At 38.9% G+C, this 16,365-nt stretch overlaps 1 protein-coding gene across 2 annotated transcripts in view; it reads right to left on the bottom strand.

The window, feature by feature from the left end:
* ADCY8 (adenylate cyclase 8) overlaps positions 1–16,365 on the bottom strand; it is a 120,827-nt gene that overhangs the window by 88,213 nt on the left and 16,249 nt on the right. For both annotated transcript variants that reach the window (XM_072328473.1, XM_072328472.1), the window contains exon 2: positions 2,087–2,236. In XM_072328473.1, the coding sequence (XP_072184574.1) occupies positions 2,087–2,236 (150 nt within the window). The remainder of the gene's footprint in view (positions 1–2,086; positions 2,237–16,365) is intronic.

The raw sequence follows: 16,365 nt of genomic DNA, 5'->3' as shown, positions 1-16,365 counted from the left end.
TATATATAATACATACACATGTGTATATATTTTTATACTACATACATGCATATAATATAGGTACGAAATATATTTCATATATATATAAGATACATAGATCTAGTATGATTTTCATTTGCATTGCTATACAAAGCAAAATATATATTATTTAACAGAAACACATCATATTCATATAATGTAATATTACATTGACATATGTAGTATATAAAAAATAGTATACATTCATAAATAGGTGTACATAATATAAGAGTTTGAATGTTCCAACCAAGTTAATTAGAATCATATAAAAATGTTTTCTTCCTAATCAGAGGATCATACAATCATTTAAATGGGAAAAGACCTCCAAGGTCATCAAGCCCAACAGTTAAATCTGGGACTAGCTTAGCCTTAAGCTAAGTTTTGAAAGAACTCTTTCATTAAGTGTTCAAATACCTGTATTTTTTCTCTAAGACATTGTCCTTGGACAGAATATCTTTTCCCCTATGTTATTTCCAGTCATATGATCCCCATGACACAGTACTTTGTTTGGTTATAGGTGAGTCTCAGTCATAGTGGTCTGACTCTCCAGGAAATTCTGTTCTCGGGGAACAAGACAGCCCTAGAATGCTGCAAGGCACAGGGCCAAATTAAAATGCGCTGTTCAACAGTTATTAGAAACATATCTTTCAAATGCAAGCCTTGCTTCCATCTATAATGAACAGAATCTGTGTTTTTGCTGTTATTATTTTTTTAAAACCCTTTGAAATAGAAGAACTTTGTCTTTATTTTCCGAATAGGAAATAAAATTTCAGCAAAATTGAATTTCTCAGAAAAAATAAATAAATCATTTCCCACGAGAAAATAAAACAATTGTAATGGAAAATCCTCAGAGCCAAGAAAATTTCTGTTATCATTTTCTAAAGAAGTTTGCACTGAAGTCTAGGGGGCAATAGTGAATGTAAAAGCCTACAAAGTACTATTTTACAAGAGAATTGATTGGAAAAGAGCTTCTTATTAAAACAAAAATAAATAAATAAATAAAGTAGATAAATAAATAACAAAGCCAGGCCACAAGAACTAAAAATGTACTCCTACAGTTACAATGAGATGAAAGCATCATTGAGAGAATGCAGGTCCCTTAGGATCTCCAGCCAACAGTGGCTAGAGAGATCTGTCCCACGTAAGTGGCAGCACTCAACATTGCTTCAATTCTCGCATTAAGTCTAAAGCATTATATTTCCTAAATATCTTAATAAGAAAGTGACTTTAATAAAATAAACTAAATTAATTTGGAAAGTAATACACATTTCTATACGGAAGGATGAAATTAATTTGAGTAAGAAACAGCAGTGTAATGTGTATAGGTTGTATTTTGACCTCTATGCAACTTTTAAAACAAGAGATGAACCTTCTGATATTTCAGTAGAAAAGCATAATTTGCATAACAGTACAACTCATCTCTACTGCCTAAACTGAAATTAATAAGCAGAAAACTTATTTTATTGGATGTCTCTTAGTTATGGATTGGAAATGATGATTTACCTAAGAACAACTCCACAACTTTGGGCCAAATGTTCACCTAGTTCAATATGGTATTGCTCACAGTGATAAAAAAGAGATTTTCAGAGAAGAGTTGAGGATTAGAGAAAGCATATAGTGATACCTCCTTGCAGTAGCATTCCAGCTCTGAAAAATCATCTGTGAGGCAAAGGCAATGTTTTAGTATTTTCTCCATCTAGATAGTTTTCTTCCATGAAGCTGCTTAATACAGCTAATACAATCTTTCCGTCTCCAAAACATGCTGAAACAACTTCCCCAGTTTAACCCCACTTGTGTAAGCAACCAATTCTAAAAAGCTGTGTGATAGTGCTTCACACAATGACCCCTTTTTCTTGCATGGGAAAAGATGGTGGTACTCATCTGGTTTCCCTAAAAAATCTTTAAGTTGTCATATCAGATCAATACACAGCAGCAAAATGATCGCAGTCATCTCACTTAACCTGTACAAGTCAGATAGCATCACACTGAGGTTATAAATGAGCCAACAGCCTGGGCTGTTCAATTATCAATTCTAGTTAATATAAAAATAGTAGTGTTTCTTGAATACCTGTCGCTGGTTTTCTGTCTCTAGCCTCAGTCTGGCTTCTACACATCTTCTGGTCTCCAGGAAGGCTTGACGTTGTGCTCTGTCTGATAGGTAGCTAATGAAGATTCCTGCGGTGTTCATACACATAAATAACACTGCCTGGGCTGCTATCTGCAACAAACAAAAAGCAAGATTTGATCAGGTAACAGAAGCAAAAATATCTGTTTAAAAATATGAAGAGAGAGTGAGAAAGATGGCTCTGTAGTCATGTTGGCTGTAAAACTAAAAGGTTAGGAAAGTTTACATAGAAGAATCCCTTGGATCTTAATTAAAGGCACCAAACATACATAAAATTCTGCCTCGAGGAAGAAGTATAAAGTATCTGGGGGCATTAAACTCTAGTTGAACCACAAATGATGTTTCCAAGAACTGACTCACAGGGCTGTAGTCAGGAATGATTACTAACATAATTAGCAATTTGTTTTTGCACTGCCTCTTCTGTAGAAGCAACTTTTGATTTGTTTTATGGCTAGTTTGAGAGCAATGCCATATTAAGGAAAACAAAGGGTGCCAGTTAGCTAAGAGTTAGTATCAATGATAATAGTTATTCTGTTATTGATCAAATCAAATAAATTCATTTTCAGCTGATGCCAAAGTAAGAGCTTGCATGATCTGAATCCTGAACTATCCAACAAGTGAAGCTGAATGCATAACCAAATACTTGCTTAGCCTGTGCCTGTGTACACAAGCCCTTTATTCACCAATGCTTACGTAAAAGCTGCACTCTTTCATAGTAAAAGGTGCGTCACAGCTTCTTCCATTGAGACATGAACTTAAATGATGCAAGTGGGAGCTAATGGTTGGACCGTGTAAATTCCAACAGCTTGTTTTGCTTGTCATTGATACCTCTTTGTGCTCTATTTGTAAGGCATAGCATATCAATGAGTGAAGATCTTTTAGGAAACACAGTAAGAAATGTATGTTTGCATGCATTATAGACAGAAAAGAGCCCTGCAAATTCAGTAGCTTTGTCTAACACCTCACCGCTAATGTATGTTACAAATTTATGGGAAGTCTTCTCAGCTCTTGCTTCACTCTGTGAAGCTTGCTTCACTCACATTCAAGGAGGTTACAAAAGTGATATCTGATATCAAACTAAATGCATTTGGCAGAAACGTCAGCTTTACATATTCCTGTATTCCTGAATTTGGAACACTGTTCTATGTTTGAGCAGGAAATTCATTTACAGTTTACATGCTGTGATTAAATAAGAATGCATATCCTGACTCCATCTGAAGCTCTGCTTAATCTTTGCCAATAATAGACATCTAGGAAAAGCTTATGAGAAATAGGGTGTGATTAGCATGATCTTTGCATCATCCTACTTTCCAGGATCCTGTTCTTTACAGCACCTCTAAACTGGAGGTGGCACACTCTATCAATCTGTTTAACAACCCCTGGTAGACTGACCATGTGCGTTTTTCTCTGATACTTTCCTGAAGTTAGATATACCTTTGTCCCCTACCACATCCAAGGGCAAAAACATCTATCATCTAATTAGGGACTTTGTGTTAAAAATGTTTGTTGTTGTTGTTGTTGTTTTGATGTTTTTGTTAGTGTTTTTTTTTTTTTTCTTTAGTTTGCAACCTTATCACTTCTTTGAGTGTTCCATCATGCTTATAATATGAGACATAGTGACTAATCAGTTCCACTTCGTCTTCCTTTCAGTTTCCCCGATTTTACTGACATATTCTCAGTCTTTATTTTATCTAAGGGAGGAGCCACCCCATCTCCCTGTTTTCTGCTTTCCTATACCTCACCATGGTTGACTGGAGACAACATGCCCCAGATTAACCAGCTTCCATCAGTCATTTTCCACTTCTACTCCACTATAAAATAGAGAATACTGTAATTCAGCCCATGAGATAACTCCTTCCTGTCACAGATGGGACAAGTGGGTCTCCAGAAACAGTGAGGGTTCTGGAGGTCAACATGTGTGAGGAGCAACTGAGGTCCCTGTGTGTGTTCAGCCCAGAGCAGAGGAGCTGAGGGGAGGCCTGATGGCGGCTGCAGCTCCTCACAGGGAATGGAGGGCAGCGCTGAGCTCTGCTCTGTGTGATAGCAACAAGGCCCGAGGGAACGGTATGGAGCTGCATCAGGGGAGTGGATGGTGGGGGTCAGGGACAGGATCTGCACCAGAGGGTGGTGGGCATGAACTCAAGCTGTCAGAGTGCAAGAAGTACAAGAAAAGTCAGACATATGTTCTGATTTTTGGGTGATCCTGTGTGGAGCCAGGGGTGGGACTTGGTTATCCTTATGGTTCTCTTTCAGCTTGAGATATTCTGTGATTTCAAAATTCTGATTCTAAGTGTATGATGGTCTGACATGAGATAAGACCAGTTTGGACTGCACCATTCAGCACAACAGAAGCCATCTGTGGGTGGCTGGAAAAGTAGGCATTTCATATCATTTTAACTGACCTGAGGATAATCTATGCTTACATGATAGAAAACTGATGGTTTAGGATGAGAAAAAAGAAAAGTATTTTACAACACTTGAACCAGATATTTCGGTGGCAAAGCAGTGGGAGAGTATTATCATTTGCTTGCAAATTCAATTATAGCATCCACATGTGCCCAGTTCAGTCACCTGTCTCTGCTAATACTCAGGACAAGTGCCACTCACTTCAGCAGATAGCCTTCGAGCAAATGCAGTAGAATTTTGCCTTCAATTAGATTTCATGAGTCCATAATTTGATTTGGATAAAAGGAATTATGGAAAACATGCTACAGGTAAAACTGCAGTTTACTTGGAGAAAGAATTTGTTTTTCTTATGTATAGTAGTCTTGAAACCACTCTGAGGAGGAAAACACTATGCCTTGCAAGGATACTAATCTGTGGCTGCTGTTAATAAAAAGAAATAAAGAGAAAGACATAAAATACTCCAGTCCCTCATTGTCACTCCTTTCAGCTACAGTTTACAGTGACCAATTCCAGAAGTCTTGCAGGATTTTCTATTGCACGCCTGAGACACAAACCAGAACAGACTGTTTTTACAAGATATACACAGATTTAGACTGACCAGAAGATAACCAGGAACCACACAATAGGAAAGCTGAGGTATAGGATGGGAAAAAAAAAAAAAAAAAATCTTTTCAAGACATTTCTAAGTTTTTTTGTCTATTTTTACCTTGCACAGCACTCAAATAAGCAGCTACAGTAGAGATAGCAAAAAAATGCAAACAAAAGGTACTCATCACTGTGATGCTTGGGAATATCTGAAACAGGACCCATGCTGTCCCTGACGAAAATGCATTTGCACATGATCATCCATCGAGAATGCATTTGCACATGATCATCCATCCCCCTCTACTCAGCTCTGGTGAGGTAACACCTCAAGTACTGTGCGCAGTTTAGGGCCCGTCATTGCAAGAATGCCATTGATGCCATGAAGTGTATCCAGAGAAGGGCAATGAAGTTGTGAAGGGTTTGGAGCACAAGCATTGTGGGAAGCGACTAAGGGAACTTGGATTCTTTAGTCTGGAAAAAAGAAGACTCGGGAAAGATCTTATTGCTATCTACAGGAGTTTGTTTTGAGGTGGAGGTTGGCCTCTTCTCCCAGATAAGAGGTAATAGCCCTAAGCTGCACCAGGAGAGATTTCAAGTTGAAAAAAATATATATATTCTTAGAAAAACTTGTGAGGCATTGGAACAGACTGCCTGAGAAAGTGATAGAGTCACTGTCCCTGGAGTGTTAAAGGAAGGGTAGAAGTATCATTAAGAGACAATGTTTAGTGGGCAGGGTGGTGATGGATTGATGGTTGGATCGCTGTGGTCTGTTTCAACCTTAATGATTCCACAATTCTATGATTCTATGATCAAATACCAGTATAAATACAGCTAAAGAGAGTTGTCAAGATGATGCAGATGGTTAGAAGCAGAGGTTAAAATTTTTACTCCAAATCTGCTTTCCATTTTTCTCACAGGAGGCAGTTGAGAGTTTAGTTCACAGATATATAAATGGTAAATATAACTTAAATTTATGAGGTGTCCATCACGCTGGCAACTCAGGGCACTTTGCAAATCAACATGATAAAAGAGAAGCCAGTGGAAGGAGAAGAGGCAGGTCAGACTAGCTTAAGTCTAACACTGACAGTACACACAGATTCAGATAAATTCATTTATATCTGTCATTCATCATATGAAAATGGCTTAGCCAAGGCAACTGAAAAAAAGATAACACACCAAATGGATTTGGAACTACTAGATCTCAGACAAATAAAAATTTAAAAGGCACTGAAAACAACTGTTTGGGTAGAAGTATTAATTAAAGTTGGTACTGTGCAGTAAAATGAGGAACAGTCGAGGTAGAAATCATTAAAAAGTTTCTAAAAGGTCTGTTGCAAAGTGACGGGTGAATCTCAGCCATGGAAAGGTTATCGTGACAGAACTGAATGTAGCTCAAGAAATGGAAATTCAGAAGGGCACAAGTGAGGGTGTCTGAGCTGCTGAAAGCAGAGTTGGGCTACGCGTAACAATGTGGGGGGCATTTCTCCTATTACAAGCACTTGAGTTTGTCTTGATCTGGAATTTATTCTGTTTTCTGTGAATTTATGAAAAACACCTGAGTTAGAGAATAGTTTGCAGGTTTTTATTTGATGTCAGGGGGACGTTCTTCACAAGAGAGTGGTGGGGTGCTGGCAGAGGCTGCCCAGAAAGGTTGTGGATGCCCCATCCCTGAAGGTGTTCAAGACTAGATTGGGCAAGCCATGGGAAACCTGGTCTAGTTCCAGATCTGGAGGTTGGTGGCCCTGCCTGTGGTAGAGGGGTAGAAACTTGATGATCCTTGGGTTCACTTCCAACCCAACTGTTTCGGTTAACCCGTGACACCAACCCATTCTATGATTCTATAATTCACGTGGAAAGCAAATTGAGATGAAGAAAGCAGAAAAGGTCCAGAAAAAAATATGAAATGTGGGAGAACGCTAAACATCTGTTTTACCATCTCAAGTGCAGACAGAGAAAAGAAAACTAATACTCTTCAGCAGGTAATTTAGTTCTTTGGTATAGAAACAGAATAGTTCTGGGGCTAATCTCACCAAAACACATTTGAAAAGTAAAGAAATGGTTTTCTATATAATCTCCAGATGAATATTCCCAAGGAAGATTAACATTAAAGAGCAGGAATTTCATTAATTCCTGAAATGAGCCTGTAGGAAATTGTTAAATTCTTTTCTTACTTGGCTTTCAAGTTTAGGATTTGTTTCAGTGACAGATTGGAGTAGCTCTTGTTTGTTTAGGGAAAACTAGGAAAGTAACGCTGTTGTGCATCTTTAAGAGTGTTTTCGGCATGTGCCACATAAAGAACTCGTTGCTATGGTAATTATTATTGGTTAATTGGATTTAGAGAAGAATTTTGATTCATAATTAGTTGCTTAACTAAAAATAGCAGCTTGCTACAAGGTTGAGTTTTGTACCTAAAATGTCTCAGAAACCTCATTCCTCACTCCCTTCTCTATCTTTGCCTTACTTAGGTTGCTTAGACAGAAAATAACTTATGCTCTTATAAGAACAGATCACCAGAAATGAGCTGAGGGTTTCATGAGAAGTGTGGGATTTGAAATCAAAATGCTGTACTTTGTATAGAACAGGAACATCTGGCAGCACAGACTCCTGCACTCTCTCACTGCTAGGCTGCAGCAAGCCTCTATTTCCAGATGAGACCGTGGTTTTATGAATCAAAGCTCTTGGCAGCAAAACCAGTATCTCTGTTCTGCCTCTTGCCCACCTTGATCCCTCAGCACAGCTTCCCCTTTGTCGAGCCAGATCAATTGTCTGTGGGACCCTACTGTGAACTGTATCAGGAAAATGGGCCAACTTAAAAAACAAACACTTGGCATTGGCAGTGATTTTCCTATCTAGAGCATTTGCCTGATTGAGTTCACATCACAGCCTCCACAGGGAGAAGAAGCACGTGAGTATTCATAGTTGATACTGCTGCCAGCTCATTAAACTGAAATCTTTGCTGCTTTATTGTTAAGCTACCTTGTAAAGAGTTTTCTTATTCCCTGGGCACTTCATCTGACTTCTGGGATTCTGCTAAATGCTACAGGCCATGATAGATTTTTTGGTGTGTGTTTTCAAGTATCGGTACTTCATCAAAATTTACTGAAGCCCCACCTGCCCTTCAAAGGTGCCTGAATTGTTGCTGTGAGTTTCCAGAAAGTTCATTTGTTCCTGATCCTTTATATTGTCCAACTGTACAACAGCTGTTATGCTGCTCCTCGCAGCTGGAGTGAGTGCTAGTCTTTTTTTCTCATCCAAATGTCTGTAATTTAATGACAGGTGGGAATATAACATTTACCTGAGAAGACAGGGAGGGAGGGAGAAAGATATGTGGCTTATTCACAGTAAATTTTGGCATGAACAGACTGTAATGGTTAAGAGGTGTGCTTCACCCCACCTACTGCTGGTTTTCTAAATGTGAAAACAGCCATTTGTATATGAAGATCTGGAGTATAAAGCTTTTGCAGTTTGAGCTGAGTTTTATGATTCTTTTATGCAAAACTCTCAGAGCAACATCCTTTCCTGAAAAACTCACAACTTGTTTAGGCCATCAGGACAACCAGGTTTCCCTAAGAAGTTTGTTCTTGTTGCTTCCAGAACAAAAACTAGAGAACTTCATTATATACTGAGGATCACAGTCTGGCTCCTAAGGTTCATGAAATCTATAGCATCCAAGACTTCCTGTTCCTGTCTACCAAAACACAGAATGCATGGTAAGAAATGATTATAGAATCATAGAATATCTTGCATTGTAAGAGACCCACAAGGATCGCTGAATCCAACTCCTGACACAGGACCAGCCAAACATCACTGGTTTCATTGTAGAGTATCTTAAAACACCTACTGCTAATGAAAACCTGTGTGCCTCCGGTGTGCCTCCGGTGGCGCAGTGGTAGAATTGCTGCTTGCAACACCAGAGGCCCGGGGTTCGAATCCCCCCTGCGGCGCAAGTGGCTGAAATGCTGCTCTGCTACTCAGAAGGGCTCGAATCCCGGGAGTTGGACTCGATGATCTCTAAGGTCCCTTCCAACTCGCACGATACTATGATACTATGATATGATGATATGAAAACAAAGACCATTCATTCTTCTTCTGAGCAATGACATGTTTGTGCAAAATCAGTCATCCCAGTTCAAGACGGAATTCAGTAACACATATCTCTAATAGTCAGAATAAGAGATTTAATTTGCTATTAGAAAAATAACTGTTTCCTCCTTGCTCGTTCCATCTCATTGAATCCATTAGAAATGTAGAAAATTGACTGGGTAAATTGTTCAAAGGTAGCTCAAATCAATTTGGCGATCAGCTATCAAACATGTTTTGCAACAGTGTGGAATGAGGGACCTTCCAGGAAATTTGTATCCTATCAGACTAGTAAGAGCTGGCATAACTTGAGTGATGTATAGAGGTATAGATCAAACACAAAACCTTACTACTATCATTGAAAAGCCCCAAATGTGAAATCATTTTCAACACATCACATTCACAGAATCACAGAATTGTAGGGGCTGGAAGGGACCTCTAGAGATCATCGAGTCCAACCCCCCTGCCAAAGCACGTTCCCTACACCAGGTTATCGCCCTTTGAGTTAGTGTAAAATTGAGGATTCAGACATAACTTGAGCAACAACAACGACAACAAATCTATTCTGCAACTTTTGGTAACCTTACTTTGGTGCTTTTCTTTTTATAGATGTTAAATTGGCTGAACACTGAGATAATGTCAGTACTAGGATCATAGTTCATGCATACAGTTGAATGAACAGAAGTTGGTAAATTATCTTAAGTAAGAACAGTTTTCAATGGCTGCAGGGGAGTCTGCTGGATCCTCTCTCTGCCTCTCAGCTAGGAACTGATCTTGAACTACACAGTAAAATCTGGTGATCGCATCTCATGCTCATACCACTCTTCCATCATCACTGTGCAAACAGGATGCTGTCACAGATAGCTCAAATGTTCCTGTTCAGAACAATCAGTCTTATCCTCTGAGATGAATAACTTCTATTCAGTGTTTTGTCTGTATTTTGTCTGTAGGTACCTTCTCCCTCTGCTCTCAGTAAGATGCATTATAGGATAATAAGAAAAAGAAATCCAAAGTCAAGCCTTCCAGATATCTTCATTTTATTGTCCAGAAACGTCACCTCAGTATGCTTAAATGTAGAAGAATCAAATGAGAATTCCTATTTTCTATTCAAAATACATAGGTTGCTCTGAAAGTAATGCCTCTTATTTATTTCCATGGAAACTACAATAGATAAAATAAGAGCATAAAATAACACTATTTCATAGAGCAAACTGTCATCTACAAAACACCGTTTTTCGGCATAGTCATCCACCATCATTACATGTACATTTTTTCCCAGCACCAAACAAGGGACTACATTCTGCAATACTAATAATATGCAGTAGCTGAGGTGACCCATTGCCACTGTTTGGTCTCCTTAAGTATTCAGCAAGCATCAGTGAATGTCAACAAAATGCTGACAGAAAGGTTCAGCCCCTACTGCTGTACCACCACCATCTGCCTCTGATATTGTGGGCCAGCAAAATAAAATGGGAGGCATTATTTTCTGAGCAGCCCTAGTATTCATAGATTTGAAACCATGGCATATGTACTACAGAATTACTTTAAATTACTTGAGAGACCTAACCAAGAACAGCTCCTGTAAGAACCCAAAGAAACACTGATCAAAAACAGAGTACATTACTACACAAGTGCTCGTGTGCACTGAAACTCACTCTAGTAGCCCATGGCAATCAGGGTAGGTTAGGAAACTGCAAAGTGATGGTTTTTTCCTGTTCATTGCTCAGAAAGGAGTGAAAAGCAGTTATGGACTTCCCCTTTCTACACATATATATTTCAGTTCTTTGAAGATCAGACTGACTTTCCCCTATACTTTTTTTTTTTTTTTTTTTTTTTTTTTTTTTAATATATATGTAGAAGTTGATATCCCTTGCAAGTTGTGCATCATTTACTACTCAAAACAAATGCAACAAATTACATTTAATAGAAGTCATATCCCATTTATAGCCAAGGGAGAAATAATTTTTTTACCCTTTCACTGGAAAGATGAATATCTCCCACTTCAAATGCACCCGTTGGGAAACACACAGCAGACATCACAGCTAACCCTCTCAGTAAGAAAAGCTTCCAGCTGCTGTCTGAAAGTGCCTGAGATCATCATTGGTCATAAATGTGAGTCTGGACAATCTAATAAAAGGGATTTCTAAAGTAACTTTTGGAGACTGTCCCAAAATTTTCTCAATAGTTCTCTCTAATCTAATAAAACATAGCAAAGACAGAATAACTTCTAGTACTTCCTGTAATACATTATGCAACTGCCCAGGACGCATGGTGGAAAAAATATCACCAAAGCAACTTTTCAGCGCTGAAAACAGTTTAACCGTATTTTAAGGAAAACAGAATTAGGTAGTCTGACTTTCTACTAAATGGGTTTGTGATGGTGTTCTGCACAGCTGTTTTTATTGCTCTGGATAATGGCTCTTATCTGAAGTAGGATGTCGAAACTGAGTAAATGATAATTATGTTTGGAGGGCTGACAGCAGCTCATCTTTTCTGACACACTGTTGTTTTCATCTGATCAAATGTACGTGCATCCCAGCAATTACCTGCAGTATGTACCCTACCCCCCTTCCTGATGGAACTGTCTGTTTCCATGATTTGCGTATAGGTGACCCTGATTCAGTGCAGTCTGCAGAATTACAACAGCCTGCACCAGAGAAGATTGCCTAGCTACATTGGGTCAGGTTGTACATGTTTTCCTCTGAATTATCAAGCTTTGTCTATATGCGAAGGAAGGATTTTACAAATCATTTTTTCTGTTTGATTTTGCAATGGAAAAAAAAAGAAAAAAGAAAAAAAAGAAAGAGAAGGGAAGAGAAGAGAAAGAGAAGAGAAAGAGAAGAGAAGAGAAGAGAAGAGAAGAGAAGAGAAGAGAAGAGAAGAGAAGAGAAGAGAAGAGAAGAGAAGAGAAGAGAAGAGAAGAGAAGAGAAGAGAAGAGAAGAGAAGAGAAGAGAAGAGAAGAGAAGAGAAGAGAAGAGAAAATGTAAGACATAATGACTTCCTTTTGGATCCTTTATCAAGAAATGAAGAGCAGACATGGAAACAAAAGTTCTTTTCATCTTATTGCCAGTATTTTTAGCAAAAGGCCAGGTTTTCCCTGCAGCTACACCTGTAGCTGGCTGTCATTTTGCCCAGGCACCATCAGAGATGGAGCTTGCCCAGTGATTCTACAGCTGATTTCATGTGTGAGATCACAAGGGTCAGCTTGCACACTGTGGGTCAGGCTGTAGGTCTGCAACCCCAGAAATAATAAGACAAATAATTCTTCAATTCTTTATCACAAGTGCTTTGCAAACATGTAAATATGTTTTTATAAAAGAGACCTGAAAATCACAGTGAATACAATTAATGTTCACTGTATTTATTATTTCCTTTTGTTGTTAACTATGAGAACCATGAAAACCAAGGAAAGACTGAACTGAGCAATGTCCTCTCCTAGCAAAACACTAAGAAAAACGACTTAGATTTTTTACTCTCCTTGATATTTTTGAACTATAAACATGTAAATACACCTAAGACCTGCCCTGATTTTGCAGAAACCTTGAGTAGCATAAATATACTGTACTGTATTATGACATCTCACTTTGTGCTTACTAGAGTTGAGAGTATGCATAAGTTCAGGTATCCTTAGATGCACTAATAGCCATTACTGATATCACCTCAGGGAGACCTTGGTAGACTACAGCAAATAGAATCATAAAATCATTAAGGCTGGAAAGGACTCCTAAGATCAAGTCCAAACTTCAGCCCATCCCCACCGTGAACACTAAACTGTGTCCTTCAGTGCCACATCTCCATGTTTCTTGAACACCTCCAGGTACAGTGACACCACCACCTACCTGGGCAGCCTGTGCCAGTGCCTGCTGGATCTCTTTCTAACTCTCCTTTCAGAAAAGGTGTAATTTGTTGTGCTTGGATCAACTCAGTTGATGTGTCTTAGACTCTGATGTGATGTTAGAATGGATCTGAACAATCTGTGAATATATGCATGGGCCTGCATGGAAAATTTTAGGATAGTGTAGCATGGGGTAATAAGGTCCAGGAGCTTCTGTCTTCTACAGCTAAGCTGAACACATCTAGGCGCAGCAGCAGGTCTGAACTGTTAAGCTTTTTTTGGTGTATTTTCATCGAAACATAGCATGGCTTGTGTTGGAAGGGACCTAAGAGATCATATAGTTCCAAACACTGCTGTGGACAGGGTTGCCAACCACTAGATCAGGCACTTGGTCAGGCCACCCAGGGCTCTGTCCAACTTGGTCTTGAACACCTTCAAACACAGGACATCCATATGCTTCAGTTTTATTGCAAAATATGTAGTGCTACTCAGTGTTGTCTGTAAAAGTCTCTTTTCCCCCCATTTTTAGGCTCTCACCTATGAACTACGCTACAGAAAAGACGGAAAAGGGATATAGGAACAAATGGAAATATACTGGACAAAGCCACAAAAACATACAGCATTTCAGACCACAGAATTAATATTTTATCTCACAGAGTTCAGCAAGGACAAACACTTTCCTTTGTGAAACCTGTGGGTGTTGTTTTACTATTAGTCATGGTGAATGCCTCAGTGTGGTGAGCTGGAAGTCAGAATGACATCAAAAGTACAAAGAGTGCTGTGGGAAAAAGTTGACTCAGTCCTTTGCATTGCAGAGTACACCACACACAAATAATAAAGGATTAAGTTCCTTCTGCCACTTTGCTACCACGGAGATGTATAATGCAACATTCATTCTGAACTGACACTAGTGTGACTAGGTAGGACTAATTCCTTTGAAGGCAGTGGTTTATTCTGGATTAACATTATGTCCTGATATATGCAGTGGGCCAAATTCTCCTTGCCTGAAAATACAAGACATGCTTTTGTTTTTACTGCTTGTGTAAGCGTGAGAAATAGAAGCTATATTGTTTGTGGGATATTAAATATATGATACAAGACAAAGCAAACACTGTCTCTGATCTGTAATAATGAGATCTGCCGAAACCAATGAGAGCTTCAGGAGAATATTAAAACTTGGTGGACAGAAACTAACAGGAAATGCCTCCCAGTGAATGCAAGGTTTGATCCCATGTTTGGCTATGAATGTTGCCCACAGTTTTGTAGTTCAAACTTTGTTTAAAAACACACACTCAGAAACAAGGTCAGTCTTAATCTGCTCACAGTACAGCTTATTGGTTTCAAAGGAGTATTTACTCGGGCAAAGCAGTGTTTGATGTGGGTGAGCATTTAGCTCATGTATCTTCTATATAGACCAGTGCAGCAGCAGACATGATACAAAAACATTGCTCTCCTAGGAGTGCTAAAAAAAAATTGCTTGTAGTCTTGGTCATGCAGGGTAGGAACATCAAAGCTGACAGTGCCGTGTTTCATGGCATAAAAATCACTGCAGCAACTGAGTAAAGAATTAGCTGAAAAGCAGTATTTTTACTGAAATTTCAGGAAGATAACATGTTTAAAAGAGAAACCAGACATAATCTGTTTTAGAATGTGTTCACCTCGATTGATATCTTTTGAAAAGCAGACAGTGCTGGTAGTCAAATCCATAAAAGTACTCAAAGAGAAAGGATGGAGCTAATGTATGGGTTAGTTTTTTTCTGTTTTTAATTATTGGGAAAAGCCTGACCTGCTTGATGGAGATAAGCCTACTGATGATGATATGTTTTTAAGTAGTTTTTTCCAACTATCCTGGTATGTCAACATCCAAACACAAGTGAAACAAAACATTTAGATATCCTAGAGGGGAGTCATTAATGTCTCCTTCTTGTAACAATATGATCTTTTCTTTTTCCCCCCTAGAAGTATAAAATCAATTCTTAGAGTGTAAACCAATTAGCAGTACAATGGCCTGGTAGTTCCTTCCCAAGGGACATACAAATGTTTCAAGCTGCCAAAAAATACAATTTCTCTTTCTTAAAGAAAAATATGATCAGGCCCACTCAGCCCCCACTGATAAAATTCTTTTCTTTTTATGTACTGTAGTGCTGAAAGCAATTAAATTGCCTATAGACAGCACTACAAACTTGTTAGCTGTTTATTTTAAGTGACCATCTGATTCACCTTAAAGACTCTGCACAGTAACATATACATTAAACCTCTATGTAACATATACATTAAACCTTTATTCAGTTCTGGTTAAAAACAAGAACTTGCTTGCCTTCATATCATTGCCCTCCTCTTATTTCTCTTTTTGAGTTAGTAGCAAATAAGCTCAACCACTGTATTTCTGTGCAGGTCAGACTCATAGGTGTACAAATGTCTTTTTCAGACTGATACTACTCTACAGGGGAAAAGGTGGTTACATAGGAATATTTAAGATATAGACAGTGTTCAGGTAGCATCTGACAAGGGTCTGTAGTACTAAAGCATGCTTATTTTGAGCATGCTTATATTTCACTTTAAACTCTGAAATCTTGCCCACAAGTCAGACCTAGGACTCCAAACACATTACAGATTTCTATATAGAACCCGTGGCTCCTTCAGCCAAATGTCCCTTGGTACTGTGTGACACAGCGTGCTCATGGAGCAAGGTTGCATTTCACAGCAGTGTGATGTATCATCAAGCTTGCAAAGATCAAAGAAGAGCTTATAAAAAGGAAGGAGACCAAATTTTTACACAGGGAGGGACTGGTAGGAAGAGGAGGAAAGACTTTAACCTAAAAGAGTGGGGATTTAGGTGAGATGTTAGGAAGAAGTTCTTTACTCAGAGGGTGGTGATGCCTTGGCACAGGTTGCCAAGAAAAGCTATAGATGCTCCACCCTTGGAGGCATTCAAGGCCATGCCTGCAAGTCTGCAGTTGGAATTAGGGTACTATGGTTAGGCTGCGGTTGGACTTGATGATCTTCAAGGTCTTTTCCAACCTGGGTAATTCTATGATTCTATGATTCTATGATGGGTGGAAATTCTGCCCACAACAGGGGTTGGAACTGGATTATTTTAGTAGTCCCTTCCAATCCAAACCATTTTATGATTCTATGATTCTGTGAGTTTATGATTCTAGGATCTGTTTGTAAGCGAACATCTCATCTCCGTCCTAGTATGCTGGGCCCACTCACCCTGCACTGTATCCAGCCTGGCCTAATTGACCCAGTTTTGAAAGTTATTGCTAGATGGGATTGCAGAGTCCTCTCTCTAGAACTGAAATGGAAGGTTCT

This window comes from Excalfactoria chinensis, chromosome 2 (genome assembly GCF_039878825.1).
Source record: "Excalfactoria chinensis isolate bCotChi1 chromosome 2, bCotChi1.hap2, whole genome shotgun sequence".
Taxonomy (NCBI): domain Eukaryota; kingdom Metazoa; phylum Chordata; class Aves; order Galliformes; family Phasianidae; genus Excalfactoria; species Excalfactoria chinensis.
Note: the sequence above shows the minus strand (reverse complement) of the source record. Positions and strands in the feature narration are given on the sequence as shown.